Consider the following 13,943-nt stretch of genomic DNA (forward strand, 5'->3'; position numbering starts at 1 on the left):
GAGGCTTAAATGTAAAAGCTTTCTCCAGTTTGAACAACGTGTAGTGTGTCGCCATAACCATTTCATTATGGCGCAACCATTTCATTATAGCGTTAGTCCACGCAGCCAGCGGAGGCGACTGGGGACACCCAGACGACTCTGCGGAGCATGCTGAGCACCCGCCAATCACCATCAGTGGCGGGAAGTTGACATCCAGATTCTCCACTGTGAATGCTTCTGTTAACACATAAAGGGCTGTGGAGGATGCTACAGCTGCAGCCAATCCATAAGCAGAAGCGGCACACGTGACGCTCTTGTTACGTTGTTACGTAGTTACGCAACCAGACTTGCGCTTAAAAAAAAAATGATTGACAGGGCATCGAACGCAAGTCGATGCTAGTGCGAAAACGATTTGAGCCGGGGCTTCATGGAAAGCGACTCCACTAAAGAGGCAATGTGCGAAAACGAGAAAAATGATCCGGACATAATTGCGCCGCGGAATAAGGGGAGCAAACGCTAAGTGCGAAAACGACCTCTGTGTCACACAGTGGCCAAAAAACCCAGGTGCCATCAGGAGGTCCATCAGTGGGACCAGGACACCAGAAGCCCTCACCCTGTTGCCCCTCCCAAGCACCAAGAATGCAGACCATCACTGCCCCAGACAGAGCGTTCCAACAAAACACTGTGGCTAATAGCCACTGATGGACCTCTGCTCCACAAAACTCTGTTCTCAGAAGAGAGATTCAGGTGGGTAGCTGGGTTGGTTTGAAGCAAAAGAACAAAGTTTAAGCCCAGTGGTCCCTTTATGACCAACAAAGTTTTATTCAAAGTATGAGCTTTTGTGAAGATGCACATGTCTTCCAATACGCTGAAACAGACTTCCTCAAGCTTTTCATGGGGGTAGGGTGGGCGGAGTAATTGACAGAAAGGCCTGGCAACTAACCCACACGCACACACCCTCTCTCTATCTATATGTAATTGTTGAGGAAGTCTGTTCCAACGTATCTGAAGAAGCGTGCATCTACACATGCTAAGTTACTCAGTTCTTGCTTATACCCAGTATTAAACTTTGTTGAACCATTTAAACCCCTTTCTGCTGTTCATGAGCTACAACGAACTGTATAAAAATTTCATGGACAGCTCTTCAGTTCATGAACCTGGCTTCACGAACTGGCCAGAATTTGTGACAAATTTTTGTTTGTGAGCTGGTTCGTGCCAATCTCTACTCACAATACAAGAACTCATGGGCACTCAAATTAATGAGTAGTCTTAGAACAGATTTTAAAAAGTACTTTACCCAAAGAGTAACTAACATGTGGATCAAATCAAATCAAATCAACCTTTAATGGCATATAAAAAAGTTAAGAAACAATAGGTTAAAAGGCAATGAATAGATTAAGATACAAAATATCAGGAATAAAACACAGTTTTGTTGTCTCATTTAACCGTAATCCTATGTAACTGTAACTGTGTTTTAACTAACATGTGGAATTCACTGCTGCAAGAAGTGGTGGCAGCAACAAGCATACACAGCTTCAAGAGGGGGGTTGGATAAACATCTGGAGCAGAGGTCCATCAGTGGCTGTTAACAACCAAGTATAGATGGAGCATTATGTCTGGGGCAGTGATGCTCTATATTCTTGGTGCTTGGGGGGGCAACAGTGGGAGGGCTTCTGAAGTTCTGCCCCCCCCCCCCGGTGGACTTCCTGATGGCACCTAGGTTTTGGCCACTGTATGAGTGTTGGACTGGATGAGCCACTGGTCTGATCCAACATTGCTTCTCTTATGTTCTTATGAAATACATTTTCTCATCTCAGCCAGGAACAAAAATGATTTTCAGGCCAGAAATCTGTATATCAAGCATCAGCTAGGCAGGGGTAGCCAAACTTGAGTAACGTAAAAGCCACAAAAAATAGATGTCAGATGTTTCAGAGTTGGAAGGACTTGGAGAAGTGATTTAAAGAGACAAATGTCTTCTCCAAGCCAGCCAACAGGGTGGTGGGGACTTTGAGAGTCACACAACATGTGGGAAGGAAGGAAGGAAGGAAGGAAGGAAGGAAGGAAGGAAGGAAGGAAGGAAGGAAGGAAGGAAGGAAGGAAGGAAGGAAGGAAGGAAGGAAGGAAGGAAGGAAGGAAGGAAGGAAGGAAGGAAAGGAGGAGAGGTGGAAAGAAAGCATACATTCTCCAAGTCACTAGCTCGCTTGGTTTGGAAAAGTTATTTAAAGAGACGTCATCTGCAAGCCGGCCGATGGGGTGGTGGGGGCTTCAAGAGCCACACAATATGTGTGAAAGAGCCACATGTGGCTCCTGAGCCAGGGAAATGTTTTGCTGATCACCTGCCACTCAGGTCCAGAGGTCATCACAGACAGGGGAGATCTTTGCTGTTCGAGTATACAATTGCCTGGATAGGAATACAGTTTGGTTGCTACTGAGAAAGACTGCCATCCTGAAGGAGACGGACTGGGGTAGGCTTGTGCTGATGTGAGTTCTGAGTTCTTAATGAAAAGCGATGGTCTTTGAATGGCATGTGGATACCTTGGCTTGTATCTTGAGACTCTGCATCTCCAAAACAAATGCATAAGCCACTGCTAAAGGTTGGTTCATATAACATCTGCACAGTTATGGAAGCTGCTTCTAGGAGGCTGTTGCTCTACACCATTCTAGCATTGTCTGTAGGAAGCAATCAGATGTGTCAAGCAACTGATCTAGTCACACAGCTCCCAAGTCACATATGTGAATTGCTCTTAACAATTCACAAGTGTTTTTCATTGGCTGTAGCTACAGTTAACAGATTTCCTTCAACCTCATTATGAGCCATTTGAACACAGCCAGGAAGAATGACCTGCTCATTGAAGCCACTTTGCTTGTGCATACACACACGTCGTGTGCTCTGGGAAATCTTGAAATGAAACCCAAAAGGGGAATTTAAAAGCTTGAGTTCCTTGAACTAAACAGGAAATTCTTTCCTCTTTGGACTTTCAAAAAGATAGCCTTATGCATTCCATGACTGAACAGAAGCCTGATGGCACCTTAAAGACTAACAAAATGTATCCCTCTTCGACTTTTGCTAGTATCATTATACTTTAAATATATCTGCAATGGATCCACAACTCATGCCTCTGATGAAGGGAGACCTGACTCACAACAACTTCTGCTGGAATAATTATTTTTCATCTTTAAGTTGTCTGTTTTACTTTGCGTCAACAGGCTAGTACAGCCCTTGTCAGATCTCGGAAGTTACGCAGGGCTGACTCTGGCAAGTACTTGGATGAGAGACCTCCTTGGAATACCAAACGTCGGGAAAGCAGGGACAGGCTTTATTCAGTCACCTCTCTGAATATCCCCCCAGGCCCCTAGTAGAGGTCACCAGAGGTCAACATGCCTTCCAGGTGCAGACACACAAACACACACACACACAATAACTCCTGGTAGTCACAGTTCTTGCAGAGCTGTTCTCTCAAGAATAGTTCTCTCAGAGCTCTCTCAGCCTCACCTACCTAACAGGGTGTCTGTTGTGCGGAGGGGAAGGGAAAGGAGATTGTAAACTGCTCTGAGATTCTGAGTAGGGTATAAATCCAATCTGTTCTCCTCCTTCTCCATGACAGATGAACTCTGACCCAAATCCAGACTCCAAAGGGGTGCAATGTTCTACCACGGGCCAACACAGCTACCCTCTGAAACTACCTTCTCAAGCCAGTTGTCTTCATTGGGCTAAAAAGAGTGAAACTGCTTAGAATGGAACATTTCCTCTCCATCACCCACACTGATTGATGGCACCCAGCTCTCATGATTTGCATATATTCCCCAGTTAGAAGCAGATTTTCTGTCCCCCTGTTGCAGACCCAGGTTGGCTGGAAATGTGGGGTTGACTGGAGCGGAGAGCTGACAGGCGTAAAGGCGGGTTGTTGCTCAACTGGAGGGAGTGGGTGGGTGGAGTTGGCCAGTGATTGATGGGGGGAAAGGCAAGTGTTTTTGAAAACTGAGGAACCAGCCTCGTTTGCCAGGATTTAACTGCATACAGCAAGTGGAAGCTCCAGCCATTAATTCCTGCCCATCAGCACAACACCAGCTCTCCAGTGCATGGACTGTTAAGCAAGAAAGGACTCTGCTGAGCTGCCAGGAGTTGAATAGATCCTTTTCCAGTTTGCAAGGTAAAAGATCGTTTTAAGAAAACGAAGGTGCATTTTAAGAAAAAAAAAAAAAACCAGTGTCTCTCTTCGTTAAATTTTAATGTATTTCTGCAGCTCCACCGATTTCAATCAAATGTGACTCCGGAGCAGGTCTCACTGAAATCAGTGTGGCATCAAAACTGTGTGGAAAGCCAAAGAGATCCTATTCCCGAAAACAATGCGAGGAAAATAAATCTCAGCCAGGAAATTCTGGGAGAGCTAAGGAGAATGCTCTGCAAAGACATCTCTGGTCCTCCAGTTTCTGAAATATTCCATCGTTGTTTGCCAAGTGCAATCAGGAACTGTAAGCAGAGAAATAATCTATGCGTATTTTTAAGTAACCATCCAGGCAGATGGCTACCCGAGGCAGATTTTTGCACGGGGCACATCCTCCTATAACTATCTCAGAATTTTGTTATGAAAGCTGATTTTTTTTCTCTCTCTCTCTCATTGATCTGGGACAATTTGCACCCGTCATATAAAACACGGGTTTTCAGCGCAATCACGCTTGCTTCCCGGCTTCCCTACTAAAAACTGTCCATGTCAGAAAAGCAATTAAATCGCGACTAAACCATAGCGCTCAACGCTCAGACGGCGTGTGACATTCTTTGCTAGAGGGAGGGGAAGGGGATAGAAATGCTTGGCGCTTCCGATTCGGCATCTGTCCACGGATCCGTCACGTGAGGTCTTCTCTGCTTGCTAACACTGGTCTGGCCCCCTTGTTTGAATATCAGGGAAGTAAATTTCGGTGCATTTGCTCACGAGCAAACCTCCAGGACCGTTTCTAAACGGCGTCTCTCGCCACCGAAGGCTGCTGTCCCACTAAGCCAGGGGTGGCCAAACTGTGGCGCAGGAGCCACATGTGGCTCTTTCGCACATATTGTGTGGCTCTTGAAGCCCCCAGCTTGGAGAAGCCGTTTCTCTCTTTAAATCATTTCTCCAAGCCAGCTGGTGACTTGGAGAATGCATTTAAAAATTAAAGTTGCTTTCTTTCCACCTCGCCTTCCCTAGTCCCTCCCCCCGTCTATTTGCCTGCCTTCCTTTCCTTTCCTTCCTTCGCTGCAGCTCTCAAGCATCTGACATTATGTCTTGTGCCCCTCAAAGATCTGACATTTATTTTCTGTGGCTCTTATGTTTGGCCACCCCTGCACTAAGCCATTTTTAAAACAAAAAATCTAATTTTAATCTAATTTTTAAAATATACGCTAATTTAAACCATTGATTTTTTAAATAAAAAAAAAATCTCAACTCAGTAAGGAGAAACGCTTTGCAAAGCCTTTTTGCCGAACGGCTTGGGGTGATTTCCAGAAACAAATTGCTTGAACTTGCTCTTTCGGTGCTCCTTCCACCTTCCTTCGGAGCTAGCGGATGAAGCCTGGCGAGCCAGCTGAATTGTCCCCGCCTGGGCCGCCGCCAGGGCAAAGCGCCAAAGCGTCCGTAAACGAGCCCCAGAGCTGGGCAGGGCTTCCCCCCCCCCCCTCGCTTTGGCCGGAGCCTCCTTCCCTCCGCCCTCTTTCGGCGCTTCCCGACGGCGCGCAAGGCGGGCTCGGCAGACGCCTCGGCTCCCTGGCTCCGGGCGGGCGGGCGCACGTGCTTGGGCCGGGGACGTCTCCTGATCTCGGCTCTGCCGGCTCGCTTTTCTCCCCCTTTAGGGCGAAGGAAGGCGGCCTTCTCGGGACGGAGGATGGGCGGGCGCAGCCTGGGCAAGCTCTGGAGCCTGGCGGTGTTGCTGAGCTGCAGCCGAGCGGTGGAACGGAGCGCCCCTCCGCCGCGCCTCGACGGGGCGCTGCAGCCCAGCCTCGCTCCCCTGCTGGGGGGGACCAGCAGCGCCGCCCCGGCCACCGGAGGCCTGGAGCGGCGGGGCGCCAACCTGTCGCGCCCGGCTGCGCCCGGCTCGGCCCTCGCCCGCCCCTACCCGATGTGCCCCCGGCGGCCGGAGATCAAGGAGTCCTTCAAGTACGTCAACACGCTGGTGGCCTGCGTGGTCTTCGTGCTGGGCATCATCGGCAACTCCACGCTGCTGCGGATCATCTACAAGAACAAGTGCATGCGCAACGGGCCCAACATCCTCATCGCCAGCCTGGCCCTGGGGGACCTGCTCCACATCATCATCGACATCCCCATCAACTTGTACAGGGTGAGTGGCTAGCGATGTGAGCCCCTTTCCCGAGGGGCCCCTCTCTTGACGCTGGGGATGCTTTGGAGCTGGGGCGACGGAAGGGAGCATCAAGAGGAAGGGGCGTCTGAACATGCGCAGAGGGCTTTGCAGTCGACCTCAGCTGCAGCCAGTTCAGCCAGACTGAGGATTTTGTCTTTTGGGGTAGCCAAACTTTGGCTCGGGAGCCACATGTGACTCTTTCACACACATCGTGCGGCTCTTGAAGCCTCCACCAGCTGGCAGCTTGGAGAACACATTTAAAGTTGCTTTCTTTCCAACTCCTTCCCTCATCTGTTTTCCAGCCTGCCAGCTGGCTCTCAGACATCTGACATTCATGTCTTGTGGCTCAAACAGCTGATTTTATTCTCTGTGGCTCTTGTGTTAAGCAAGTTAGGCCACCTCTGCTTTACAGTTCTGTCCCGTTCTTTCTCAAACAAGTTCAGAGTGGCTTCAGTCTTGAGGATCTTTTTGAGATAGGTTAGGGTGAGAGTAGGGTTGCCGGGTGCCATGGCCACCAACAGGGAATGGGGGGGGGGTTTTTTTTGCCAGATCCAGGTTGGGAAACTCCTGGAGATTTGGGGATAGAGTGCAGGGAAGAGAGGACCTCAGGGGGCACAATGCTATAGAGCCCATCCTGCAAAGCATCCATTCTCTAAAGGGAAGAAGATCTCTGTAGTCTGGAAATGAGATGTACGGTAATTCTGGGGGATCCCCAGGTCCCAACTGGAGTCTGGCATCCCTGAGTGAGAGAAAAGGACTGGCCAAAGATCACCCAACATGCTTCATGGCAATATTTGAACCGCTTCTCAGATTTAGTCCAGCAACAATGATTCTTGTTGTTTTTAATGTACATCATTTATAGCCTACTTTTCTCTCCAGTGGGGACCTGACGTTTCATCCGATGTTTCCCCTCCTCTATTTTATCTTCACAACAATCCTGGGAGGTGGGCTGGTCTTAAGAGTGTGTAACTGCCTCAAGGTCACCTTGCAAGCTTCCGTGGCCGAGCCCAGATTCAAACCTGAGTCTCCACAATCCTGGTTCGACACTGTAACCACTGTGTCATGTGCCTCTTTCAAGGTGCTTCTTAGTCAAGGAACTGGGTTTCCACACAGGCTTGAGCCCTTTTGCAAAAAAAAAAACAGTAAGCCCTTCAAAGACACCCAGATGTCACACAGAGAACCATCAACTATCCAGAGTGCCTACATGGACGTTTAGAAAAACTTGAAAGTGAACAGGGAAGAGCTAATGATTAAACCTGCCCAGTGGTATATGCCCTCTGCCCTGAAAACCGTTTTTTTCTAATTCCAGAGACGTGGGAGGGGGGCTACTGTGAGTTACCCTCCGCCTCAGCTGTGTAGAATGATTTCCTAGGGAAGAGAGTTCCGTTTGGAGGATCCCGTGTTGTGGAGGTTGAGTTGTGGCTTATGAAATTTGTAGTCCCATTCAGCCCTGTGAATCTGTAAATATTGAAACGCTGATATCCCACCCCCTCCTAGGAGATGCTATTCTGGCATTGGTTGGCTTGACTTTCCTTTGTCTGATCTGGAATAGCTCTTGAGCAGCTCCTTTGATAACATTTGGAACGGATGGCTTGGGCTGCCTCTGTTCCTTGTACTAAATCTCTTTCTCAACTGAAGAATGCTTCAGACATTTCCTGCGGAAGTCCTTCCAGTTCCCTAGATAGCCTGGTGTAGTCTGGATGACTCCTGATAGGCTCCAATTATCACATCCTCAGAGGGCATAAAGGGGTTCTGCTAGATGGCCCAGCTGCATGATTGGCAGGTACATGCTGACTCCCCTTTTCCCATTCCACAGAGATCATTAATGGTTACCCACATTCCCAAACTGTCGAGCTTTGTTGTACTTCCATGCCCTCCCCCCTGACCAATTCAAGCCAATAAGCGCTTTCAGATATGCCTTGTCTTTTTCTTTTTGGATGTGTTACATTATCATTTATTTATTTATTTATTTATTACTTTATATTTATATCCCGCCCTCTCCGCAAGCGGACTCAGGGCGGCTTACAATATCATAAAAACAATCAATTTCATAAAACATATAAAACCATAATACATTTATCAGGTTAAAAACTATTACGATATCTCAGTCTAGTCTGGCGGTATTAGGTTCTGACTATGACCACCAGCTTCTGTAGGATGTCCGGTGGCAGCCCATTTTCAGTCAACCAGAAAAGCCTGCCTGAACAGTTCGGTCTTACAAGCCCTGCGGAACGCCGACAAATCCCGCAGGGCCCTTATAGCTTCTGGGAGGGTGTTCCAGAGTTCTGGTGCTGCCACCGAGAAGGCCCTAGATCTTGTTGCGGATAACCTGGCTTCTTTTGGGCCAGGGGCGGACAGCAGATTTTTTGTCCCTGATCGCAGTGCTCTCTGGGGGATATATGGGGAAAGGCGGTCCCGTAGATAGGCAGGTCCCTGACCATAAAGGGCTTTAAAGGTTAATACCAACACCTTGAAGCGAACTCGGAACACAACAGGCAACCAGTGCAGCTCTCTCAGCACTGGCCGAATGTGCTCCCGTCGTGGTAGCCCCATTAACAGCCGCGCCGCAGCGTTCTGCACTAGTTGTAGTCTCCGGGTTAGCGTCAGGGGTAGCCCCATGTAGAGAGCATTACAGTGATCTATTCTTGAGGTGACCGTAGCATGGATTACCGTCGCTAGGTCGCTGCGGTCCAGGTAAGGGGCCAGCTGCCGTGCTTGCCGAAGATGGAAAAAGGCAGATCTAACAGTGGCTGCCACCTGAGCCTCCATTGTAAGGGAGGACTCAAGGAGCACGCCTAAGCTCTTGACCTTGGGGACCGGTATTAGTGGCACCCCGTCAAGGGCCGGCAGCTGGATCTCTCTCCCCGGACCGCCCCGACCCAGGTAGAGAACCTCCGTCTTCGTCGGATTCAATTTCAGCCGACTCAGTTTGAGCCAGAAGGCCACGGCTTGTAGTGCCAGGTCTAGATTTTCCGGGGTACAGTCAGACTGGCCACCCATCATTAGGTAGAGCTGGGTGTCATCCGCATATTGATACATTATCAGCATTTCAAGTCCATTTTGTTCAACATTTAAACACAATACGTCAAAGGAAATTAACATTTACATTATTGTACATGGATGAGTCTCTGTCTGGACCTGTTGGGATACCCCATCATTTGAGTGCTGCTGGCAGGTTGAATTTCCAGCACAAACCGACTTGCTGAGCTCACAGTTTCCGTGCAAATTGGCTCCCCTTTGCTGCAGAGCTCACGCAGAGACACAGCAAACAGCCTCCCCGTAGAAGTATGTTCTGAACTTGAGTCAAGGAAGACCAGGGGGTGGGGCGGGATTTAGAACTATTTGCTTCCACACTGCTGCACCGTGCTGTGCCTTGCTGGGATGGTGAGACACACCTGCCCTAAGGTGAGAGACACCTGCCCTAAGGTATCATGGTTTTACCATGTCTTGTTAGCCGCCCTGAGCCTGCCTTGGCGGGGAGGGCAGGATATAAATAAAAGTTTATTATTATTATTAACTGTGGTAGTAGAGTCTTGGCTGTGATGGCCTTGACATAAGCTGTACTTTTTATTTCATATATAGCCCATCATGGAAATCAAGACAGTGCATGTAGAATCACTAGGAAACCTGCCTCCCCCCAATCCTGACACTAACCAGACTCGGCCTGCTTGTAGATGTACTAAATCAGAAGAGATTGGATTAGTACTATTTTATTTTTAATACCTTGGTATTTGCATCAATGCTTAATCTTTTTAAAAAATTATTTTATGTACTCGTGTCTTTTAATCATCTCTTTGTGGTTGCTGCTGTAGCGCAGAGTGTTAAAGCTGCAGTACTGCAGTCCTAAGCTTTGCTCACGACCGGAGTTTGATCCCCAGCAGAAGCTGGGTTCAGGTAGTCAGCTCAAGGTTGACTCAGCCTTTCATCCTTCCGAGGTCGATAAAATGAATACCCAGCTTGCTGGGGGGAAAGTGTAGAGGACTGGGGAAGGCAATGGCAAACCACCCCGTAAAAAGCCTGCCATGAAAATGTTGTGAACGTTACCCCAGAGTCAGAAATGACTGGTGCTTGCACAGGGGACCTTTCCTTTCCTTGTGGTTGCTGCTGTTTGTACTGTGCTGTCGTGGACCGGAATAAAGTAAACTGAAACTAGACCTGCTTGGTTGGAAGGTATCTCATGTACCTTCTGAACATACTAGAATGGGGGTCCCCAGCATGGTGCAGGAGTGGAATTTGAGCAGGAGTTCCTTCGCATATTAGGCCACACGCCCCTGATGTAGCCAATCCTCCAAGAGCTTACAAAAGCTCTTGGAGGATTGGCTACATCAGGGGTGTGTGGCCTAATATGCAAAAGAGCTCCTGCTAGAATTCCACCCCTGGATGGGTGCAAAATGACACCTGCGCACACCTTTTCTGGCACCTTGCAAGGGAGGCAGCCTCAGAGCAAGGCAGAGCAGCCATGCTGCTCCTTTTGCCTGCCCAGGTGCCAGGCGGAGGGAAGGGGCAGTGCGGCAGCAACTTCTCTACCCCTCATTTAAAAACCCCCATCAATCAGCTGATCAGCAGAGGTCTTTAAAGGGGAGGGGGAGGTAGATCAGCTGCCTCTGCCAGCTCGACTGAAGGAGGCGACTGAAGCAGCCCCAGTCTCCCCCACACACAGTGCTAAACCTTAGCCAGTTCCACTTTCCCGGTCTCTACCACAGTGCAGCAAATGAATGCTTACAGATCACCATTTTTATCAGGTTACCACTGTGTGCCCTTAGTGCATGTCATCCTGCAGTGTGATGATCATTTTAGGAAAGGAAAGGTCCCCTGTGCAAGCACCAGTTGTTTCCGACTCTGGGGTGACGCTGCTTTCTCAACGTTTTCACGGCAGGCCTTTTACGGGGTGGTTTGCCATTGCTTTCCCCGGTCATTACACTTTCTCCCCAGCAAGCTGGATACTCATTTTATCGACATCGAAAGGATGGAAGGCTGAGTCAACATCATTTTAGAGATATGGAAAATGCAGGGAAGCATTAGCATCCTCCTCCTTATCACTTGGCAAGATGGTATAGAGAACCCATACTGATGACTTAACTGCCCAGGGACAAACTCGTACACCCAGGTCAAAAAACCCTTTGGCAAATGGCCAGTTCTGTTCACCCAGGGATAGGGATGTTTCATAAACCTGGCTTTCCCCATGTAATATACCTTCCAGTTGTGCATAGGGCAACCTTTCATGGTTGCAAGAAATCAGAATTCCACCCATGGAGATCAAACCAAAAGCCAGATCTCTTACAGAGGGAGAAAGGGAGGATCAAGCTTTTTGCTTTCCATTCCATACCCCCAGTTTCACACAGTTCTTGAAATGGGCAAAGTATAAGTAGCTAAGTGGTTCATCCATGCAAGGATGATGCTATGGAGTAGTGGAGCAGCCCATTATTTTCCATGGGCATTTATGATAAGAAATGGTTCTTGTTGATATCTTTTTCCTTCCTTCCTTCTGCCCAGACCCCTTCCCAGTGGGAAATTATCATGAGTGTTTTCAGCTTAGTCTTCTGTTTACATTCAGTATGGGAAAGCTCAGAACAGAGATCTCTTTCCCACCCCACCCCTTGAGTTAGACAAAATCTGAACATCTGTATTTTGAAATATTACACAGGTTTACAATGGGCTGACAGTTCCTTCTCTTTTTATCTTTTGTTTTTGGCCTTGATGCACCTTAATTTTTGGATTAGATCTGTATTGTTGTGTGTGCATGAGACAACGTGTATGAATTTTGTGTTCTGAACTACACGTGTTAAGGGGAGCATACACCCAGTGAGGGAACAGAAAGGCATCCTTAAAGCTGAGCAATTTTATTGTGGCTTCGCTTCATCAGATGCATTAACAGTACTATCCTAAGCAGAGTTATACCCTTCAGAGTCCATTGAAGGCAATAGGATTGCACTGTGGAGCTGGCACTGTAATTGTACTATAAGAAGAAGAGAAGAGATTGGATTTATGCCCTGCCCTTCACTTGGAGTCTCAGAGCATCTTACAATCTCTTTCTCTTCCTCTGCCCACAACAGATACCTTGTGAAGTGGGTGGGATTGAGAGAGCTCTGAAAGAAACTGCTCTTGAGAGAACAGCTCTGAAAGAGTTATGACTGTCCCAAGGTCACTTCTGCTCTTGTATGTAGAGGAGTGGGAAATCAAACCCGGTTCTCCCAGATTAGAATCTGTGCACTTGACCACTACATCAAACTGGCTCTCTTAGATTGGCTGTCTCCCTTCTGCACCTACAGACAGAAAGTGTGGATTTGCAGCTGCCAAATGTGTAAAGCTACCCATTTTTTGCAATAGTTTCATGACTCGTATACTTGTCCTTAAATCTTTCAGTATTGCTTACTCCACTACTGACAAAGTTATCGGTTAATCAGTGTCTTCCATTTCCTCACTTTTTGCTCCATGCCTTCTGCCCTGTGCCATTAGTAACAATCTCTCCCTTCTCGGCCCCCCCTTCCTCTCCTGCTACCCAGCTCTTCTGGATCCCACTATCAAATTTGGTAATATTTTGCTTCTGCCTTCATTTCATTTCTCTAATGTAGTACTGTTCACATTAGCCCTTTTTACCAAACTATCACCATGCATTTAGAATTAGGGCGTAAGGCATTTTCCATGCATTGAGTAAACTTAGTTTCCGTTATCAGATTTTTCCCTTGGTTAAGAGCTGTGAAACTGAGCTAAGTGATTTGATGATGGCAGTTACTGACCATTTTAACGAGCTGGTGATTTTAAGTTATAATCATTCAGCACTTGATTCGATCTTTATAAGTTATAGTGGGTTGGATCCAGCTCAAGGCTCAGACAAAGACCATGAATCTTACCCGCTGCCCTTTCTCATCAGCAATTTCTGACCACAATAAAGTTGACTCTGTCCTGACTAGTGTTCTCTCTAAGCTGAGTTAGTGTGAGCTAGCTCACAGTTTTTTGGCCTCTGGCTCAGATGTTTTTGTCTTAGCTCAGGAAAAATGGCCCGGAGCAAAATAATTTTTAAGCAGTAGCTCACAACTTCAATGCCAGTAGCTCACGAAGTAGAATTTTTGCTCACAAGGCTCCATAGCTTAGAGGGAGTATTGCTGCTGACATCCAAAGACTCTTGTGGAGTATTAACTACATGGGTCAAAAGGTTTCAGTAAAAAGTAGGAAGGGGGCCAGCTCAGCTGATAGAAGAGCCAGGGAGGAGGATTTTATCCCCTTCCCATGGAAACCTCCTGACCCACACAAGACCTGTGATCCTAGGAATCAACTTTTCTGGGGTCAGATATGGCTGCTGCAAGGAAGAGACAATGAGGAAGGTTGCTGACTCTCCTTCCGTTGGTGGTTTTAGAAAGGGGTTACTCTGCTTAGGATGGCATGGTCAGTAGTTCAAATTATAGCTTGCAAGTTGCACATGGTAGATACTTGGTATACCTTGCATAAATCAGTACATGTACTGTTGATTTTTATAATATAAAAAAGACTACCACCTTATTAAGACTGGTGGTCTTAATAAGATTAATGTTCCTTTCCTTGGAACAAAATCATAAATCACAGAAATTAGCTCATCACCTTTGTAACTCGGTGCTTACTTATCCCAGCCATCAGTCTTAATAAGGTGATAGTCTTACAAA

The 13,943-nt window shown here is 47.5% G+C and overlaps 1 protein-coding gene across 1 annotated transcript in view; it reads left to right on the plus strand.

Annotated features, from left to right (window-relative positions):
- Window positions 1–5,832: 5,832 nt before the first annotated feature.
- The window catches only part of EDNRB (endothelin receptor type B), a 30,339-nt gene continuing 22,228 nt past the window's right edge, over window positions 5,833–13,943 (plus strand). Inside the window, exon 1 of the mRNA XM_060233635.1 lies at window positions 5,833–6,285. Within this exon, the coding sequence (XP_060089618.1) occupies window positions 5,833–6,285 (453 nt within the window). The remainder of the gene's footprint in view (window positions 6,286–13,943) is intronic.

Source organism: Heteronotia binoei, chromosome 3, assembly GCF_032191835.1.
Source record: "Heteronotia binoei isolate CCM8104 ecotype False Entrance Well chromosome 3, APGP_CSIRO_Hbin_v1, whole genome shotgun sequence".
Taxonomy (NCBI): Eukaryota; Metazoa; Chordata; class Lepidosauria; order Squamata; family Gekkonidae; genus Heteronotia; species Heteronotia binoei.